Consider the following 6,571-nt stretch of genomic DNA (forward strand, 5'->3'; position numbering starts at 1 on the left):
CCTCACTTTCTTGAAAGATTTCAATTTTTATTCCATCAATTCCTGGTCCCTTGTTCTTTGCCAATTCCTTCAATGCACCTTGGACTTCCCACTTCAGTATTACTGGCTCTTGATCATATGGTACCTCTTGAAACGGTTGAACATCAACCATTTCCTTTTGGTACAGTGACTCTGTGAATTCCTTCCATTTTCTTTTGATGCTTTCTGCATCATTCAGTAATTTGCTCAGAGAATCTCTCAATAACAAAAGTTGAGGCTTGAATTTTTTCTTCAGTTCCCCCAGCTTGAGAAATGCAGAGCGTGTTCTTTCTTTTTGCTTTTCTGAGCTTTACCCTCCCACTAAACCCCACAATCACTGACTGCAGGTGCCTTATTTAGAAATCTGTGGCTGCCTTTTCAACTCGGCTACGGGGGCTGCTGAGAGTCAGACCATAATGGCTTCCTTTTACCTGGGCAGATCCTGGGAATGGTCATCTGACTGCCCTGTGTTCTCACCTGGGTATGTCACTCTCCGCTTTTCCCTGGGAGGCCCTTGTTGTTAATGATAAGTGCCATTGAGTTGGTTCCGACTCTTAGCGACTCTGTGTAGGATTTCCAAAGAGTGGCTGGTGGGTTCGAACCGCCAGCCTTGCAATTCAAACCGACCTTGTGGTCCAGTGCTTTTCCTATAGCTGCACACCAGGACTCCTAATGACCCTGAATAGAGTTTCCAAGGAGTGGGTGGTGGGTTCGAACTGCTGACCTTGTGGTTGCAGTCCAGTGCTGATCCTACCAGGACTCCCACAGTCACGTGGTCTCTTTTCCAAGGAGTCATTGAAGGGATTGCTGCCATTTACTAAGTGCCCAGGACAGGGGTGGGGAGGCAGTGCATAGGGGATGACAGACCTTCCCTGGAACATTTTGTCCTGGGAGTGGTGTCCTCGGCTAGGAGCCTGGAAACCTTCAAATGGGGAAGAGGTGAATGTCTTCATGTTTCCTCACTCCAACCCTACAGGTGTGAGGAAGCTTGGGGAGGTAAGGCAGCAGGAGGTGGGGCAGGGTATGGGGTGTGCAAACAAGGTGGGTACAGGGGGCATGGCTGTGTGCATGGGGCAGTGATATTGGGTGAAAAGAGTAAGTGTGTGTGAAGGGATACCCCCTCTGTGTGGCACTGATGCCAATTCCAACTTGTAGGGTACAACCCAACAGGACAGTGAAACTTGCTCCACGGGGTTTCCAAGCTTAAATAGGGGATCAGACAGCATCTTGTTTCCCCCTCAGAGCAGCTGCTGGGCCAACCTGGCAATCAGCAGCCCACAGCTTAACCCGTTGTACCACCAGGGTAATTTGTATTAATTATTTTTTCAAGGAGACTACTTTACGAAAAATATACTTGCTTGTGTAAAAGCAAGAGCTAACACTGTAGTAAACCAGAAAGTTGCCCAGGTAGTCATTGCACGCCCCCTGTTGGTGCGGCCCCCGTCCTAGGTACTAGGAGCACAGTGGGGGCGCTAAGAGGGGAGACAACCAGAGAATGAAGTTAATGAAATAAAGAAACCCCAGTCAGACCTTTACCAGAGCCTTGTGGAAAGGGGTCATGGCAATACTGCCCACGAGGGGGCGCCGGGAGGAGCCTGGAACTCCTGCACAGAGGGTGTGTGTCTGGTGTGCTTTCTGTCTCTCCGGCTGTGCAGGCCCAGCTGCTGTCTCAGCTGCCCATCCCTGAAGCTCAGGTTATCACCATTAATCCCTCACTTCCCGTGGAGGAGGCAGCTGAGGACTATGCCAAAAAGCTGAGAGAGGTGAGTTCCCAGGGACCCTAGGGAGGTCCCACCCACACATTGGCCATGCACAGTGGGATGCAACCCAGTACTTGGGGGCTTACCACTACATGGAGTTCACCCACAGAAACTCCCCTGGGGTTTGTCCTTTTTAGATTTTCCCTCTACTCTTCCAGAGACCACACCTATGCCTTGGGGAGTCCAAAGGGAGGCTGATGACCTGAGAGCAGGTCTCGGTCCACTCCTTTGGCACAGTTGTGTCCACAGACCCGTGACTCCTGAGACAGGTGTAAAGCAGAACTTTGCAGGTTAGAGTATCTTTTATCACAGCTGAGACCGAGTGTCCTTTCCTTGGCTGTTCTTATTTATCTAGAACCGCTGTAACAGAAATACCACAAGTAGGTACCTTTAAGGAACAAAAAATGTGTATTCTCACAGTTCAAGGGGCGGGCTCCCTGAAGGGGAGAGCCTTGTCTCCTCAGCTTCTGTGCTTCGTGGCCTTGGAGATCTCCAGGTGGCACTTACCCTCCCCTTGTTTGTGCGGCCCTGTCTCTGGGCCTCATCTCTTTTATAGCTCAAAAGCGATTGGCTTAGGATAAACCCAACACTGAGATGGCTTCATTAACCTAGCGACAAAAGCCCTGTTCCCCGGTGGAATCACATCCACAGCTGTAATCCACTGCCGATTGAGTTGATTCTTATACATTGTATGCGACCCTGGAGAACAGAGTAGAATTGCTCCTTGGGATTTGAGACAGTAAATCTTGACAGTAGCAAACAGCCTCATCATTCTCCTAAGGAGAGGCTAGTGGGTTAGAACTGCTGGCATTGTGGTTAGCAGCTCAAATGCTTAACCCACCATGACACCAGGACTCCTTTTCACAGATTAGGATTCTAACGCATATGTTGTTGTTGTTAACTTGGTTCTGACTCATAGCAACTCTACTGGAATTCCGAGGAGTGACTGGTGGGTTTGAACTGCTGAGTGTAGTTCAAACCCTTGCAGTTAGCAGTCCAGTGCTTATCCTACAGTGCCACACCAGGATAAGCACTCGACTTCAATGTTGTTTTGTATTGCAAGATTGGTGGTTCAAACTCACCAACCATTCCTCAGAAACCCTATAGAGGATCGCTATGAGTCGGAACTGACTCAATGGCACTTAACAACAACAATTAAATTCAGTAGCATTGGGTGAAAGTCATTTGTGTTTCTATTTCTGACAACTGTCCTCAGTGCCCCTCCGTTACACCTTGCTGCACCATCCTCTCCCCCCTCCCCCCTCCCCCAGGCGTTCCAAGGGGACTCCATCCCAGTCTTCGACCTGCTCATCCTGGGTATCGGCCCTGATGGCCACACATGCTCGCTCTTCCCAGACCACCCGCTCCTTCAGGTGAGCACACTGCAGAGGCCCCTCGTGTTCCAGGCCTTGGCCTTGGCCTTGGCCTCAGCCTCCTGTGGCTGCTGGGGGGAGGGCCACCTGCAGGGTGGTGCTTAGAGCTGGAGTTTATGTCAGCTTCTGCCACCCACCCTCCCTGGGTAACCCAGACAAGAAGCTGAGCACTCCTGATCCGCCATTGTTCACCCATTGTTCAATGGGGGCCTTCAGTCAGCTACCATGGCTGGTTGGGATAGCAGATGGGGTGATGTGTTGACCATGCCTAGTGGGGGAACGTGCTGAGAAGTGAGAGTGATGTTGTGTTTCTGCCTCCAACTTGGGGTTTCTTCCCATAGGAGAAGGAGAAGATCGTGGCCCCCATCAGCGACTCCCCAAAGCCACCACCTCAGCGTGTGACCCTCACACTTCCTGTGCTGAATGCAGCCCGAACTGTCATCTTTGTGGTGACTGGAGAAGGCAAGGCAACTGTTCTGAAGGTAATAATGAAGACCCCTATCTCTAAAAAGGTCATGGACATGTGGGCCCTGGCCTTGGGGTTTAGGGTAGAGTATGACCCTGGATATCAGTGTGCTGGAAGCATCAGATCTCAGGGTAATCGAGTCATTCTTGGATAAAGGGGAGATCAAAACTACAATTGCAAGATACCTAGAAATGAACAATTATGAGATGAAGTTGATAAGGTGAAGCTATAGCTGCACTCAGAGGCAAATTCAGTGTTCATAAAAAAAAAAAAGACTGTGTACATATTGTCACAGCTACTTTTAGCTACATGGCAATGTTTAGTGGTTATCACAGAGCCCATTTGGTCTGCAGAGCCAAAAATATTGACTATCTGATCCTTTGAAGAAAAGGTCTGCCAAACCCTGAGTGCAGTTGAAAGGTTTCAGGCACCTACTAGATAGCAATAACATTGGTAGTTTGAGTCTATTCAGGGGCACCACAGAAGAAAGTCCTGGCAATCTTCCATAAAGGTTACAGCCAAGAAAACGCTTTGAAGCAGTTCTACTCTAACACATGGGGTTGTCATGAGTCCGAATCAACTCAAAGGCAGTAGGTTTGGAATTAAACTGTTGGAATCACAGATTATTTTAAGCAAGCACAGAAGAGTTCTGGGTGGTTCAAATGGTTATGCAATTGACTATTAGCTGAACAGTTGGCGGATTGAACCCACCCAGAGACACCTTGGAAGACAGGTCTGTTGAGTAAGGGCACTTGGTCGGGAAGGGCAGCATCCAATCTCAAGAGTTCGAGACTCATGTCCATCAGAGTCCTGGGAACTCTGGGACCACCGTCCTGACCCTGCCCCTGTCACCACAGCGTATCCTGGAAGGCCAAGAGGAGAATCCGCTCCCTGCTGCTCTGGTCCAGCCACACACGGGCCAGCTGTGCTGGTTTCTAGATGAGGCAGCCGCCCGCCTATTGACTGTACCCTTCGAGAAGCACTCCACGTTGTAGCTGCTGGGCCGACACCACGGCTGGGACCACAGACACCTTGAGTGGTCAGGACCTTCCAGGGCTGGGCCCCGCTTACTGCCACACTCCTGACTGTGTTTGAGCAAAGCCACATGGCACTTTGAGAAGCCACGAGGGTCTGATTGTAGCTCAGCCCTGGGCTGAGGTTCTGGGCAACCTGGGTATTAAAAGAAACGTTTGTTTGGAGTCTCATCTCTCTCGTGGTCCTTGCTGGGCAGAGGGCTCAGCCTGCCCTTCCTCATGGGGAATGCCACTCTGAGTGAGGGCCCTGGGGTCACTGGAAGAGAGTGCCACAAACTCTTACTGTTCGCTATGGCCAAGTGCCATTGAGTGGGTTCCTACTCACAGCAACACTGTATAGGGTTTCTGAGGATCAGCTGGTGGGTTTGAACCATGTACCTTGCAGTTAGCAGCTATTCTACAGTACCACAAACTGGGGCGCTTGAAAGATTTGTTCTTACTGTCTGGAGGCCAGAGGTTTGAAAGTGTCAGCAAGGCCATGATTCCTCTGGGGATACAGCGCGGCTCCTTCCTTGCCTCTTCCAGTTTCTGATTTCTCCAGGTCTTCCAGGTCCTGTGGCCTCTTCACAGAGTCTCTGTCTCTGTCCTCACATGGTCACTTCTGTCTCATAAAACCCTGGTGATTGGATTTAGGGCCCACCCTAAACCCAGGACGCTCCTATCTTGAGATCCTTCACTTAATCACGTCTGCACAGATCCGGTGCACAAACAGGTCCTGAGGATTAGGGCATGAACATAGCATTTGGGAGGGACACAACAGTAGCCTCTCCGCACTCTGACTGAGTGTCCGCCACACCCACAGTCAGTTCAAGACCTCTGCGTCCTGCCCAGCTGCCAGCTTCCTCAGAGCCTTGAATATACCAAGGTGTCTTAAACTGCTGATGGGTGCCCAGGGCCTCAAAGCCAGACCCACCACAGGCTTAGCAGCCCCTGCGGTGTTGAATGTGGGGCTTGGGGTGCCCCACACCCAGCAGACAACTGGAGGGAATTGAAACTGCCCACGGGTGCGGCTGTTGGGGGAGAAGTAAAGCTGAACCTTCAGAAAGCCAAGTTTCCTCAAGTTTTCACAGGCCCAGAAGTGAAAGTGAGGAAGTGGGACCGAAAACAGGTTGAGAAACATTGGGGGTGGGGTAGGATGGAAAACAACGTGGGGTTGGGTAACAGATGGCCATGACCTCCCAGCTGAGGGTAGAGGCAGGACGGGTGGGGGGCAAGGAGGGAAAGTGAGGAGACAGACGGCCCCCTGGGCTCACTCCAGCTCACCCACCTCCTTCCTGTCCTAGAACTGACCATCGTCATTCCCACCTCAGGGCCTCTGTACTGGTTGTGCCCACTGCCAGTTCATTCTCCTCTAGTTCTGAACTTGACATAGCCCCTCACTTCAGGTCTTGGCACAACATCACTATTGGCCCCATTGAAGTCCCCTCCAGTCCTAAGACTGCCCCAGGAATTGGCTAGTACATTAGGGTCTTAGGGATCCCACCCAGCCTCAGCCAGAACTGGGGTCTCAGCTCAGAGGCCCTGGCTCAGCGGTGACCCTGATACTAAAAGTTCCATTGTCTCATCTTTCTGTCTCATGGTCCTTGAACAATGAACCTTTGCAGCTTATTGCTGCCCGAAGCCTGAGAACCCCATTTCTCACTGCACCCTGGAGAGCAGGCTCTGTGCCATTCATTCATTCCTTCACTCACAGAAAAGCATCAGCAACTGGCAAAGCGGGGGCCATGTCCCAGTTCACATACACTCACTGATGGAGGAACACAAAGTGTGCCCCCTACTGGTCCAGGCATGCAGGGACTGGTGTCCAAGCCAAGGGCTGAGGGATGAAGACCATAGGGTACAGTCCAGGTGTAGGCGTGGAGGAGATGTGAGGCAGGTAATGAGATCTGCAGGGAGCGTCAGATGACTGAGGGGCTGCTA

At 51.2% G+C, this 6,571-nt stretch overlaps 1 protein-coding gene across 1 annotated transcript in view; it reads left to right on the forward strand.

The window, feature by feature from the left end:
• PGLS (6-phosphogluconolactonase) overlaps nt 1-4,612 on the forward strand; it is a 10,775-nt gene extending 6,163 nt beyond the window's left edge. Inside the window, exons 2-5 of the mRNA XM_006876323.1 lie at nt 1,674-1,781; nt 3,050-3,151; nt 3,493-3,633; nt 4,475-4,612. Of these exons, the coding sequence (XP_006876385.1) occupies nt 1,674-1,781; nt 3,050-3,151; nt 3,493-3,633; nt 4,475-4,612 (489 nt within the window). The remainder of the gene's footprint in view (nt 1-1,673; nt 1,782-3,049; nt 3,152-3,492; nt 3,634-4,474) is intronic.
• Nucleotides 4,613-6,571: the final 1,959 nt, after the last annotated feature.

The sequence above is a fragment of the Chrysochloris asiatica genome, unplaced genomic scaffold, assembly GCF_000296735.1.
Source record: "Chrysochloris asiatica unplaced genomic scaffold, ChrAsi1.0 scaffold00374, whole genome shotgun sequence".
Taxonomy (NCBI): Eukaryota; Metazoa; Chordata; class Mammalia; order Afrosoricida; family Chrysochloridae; genus Chrysochloris; species Chrysochloris asiatica.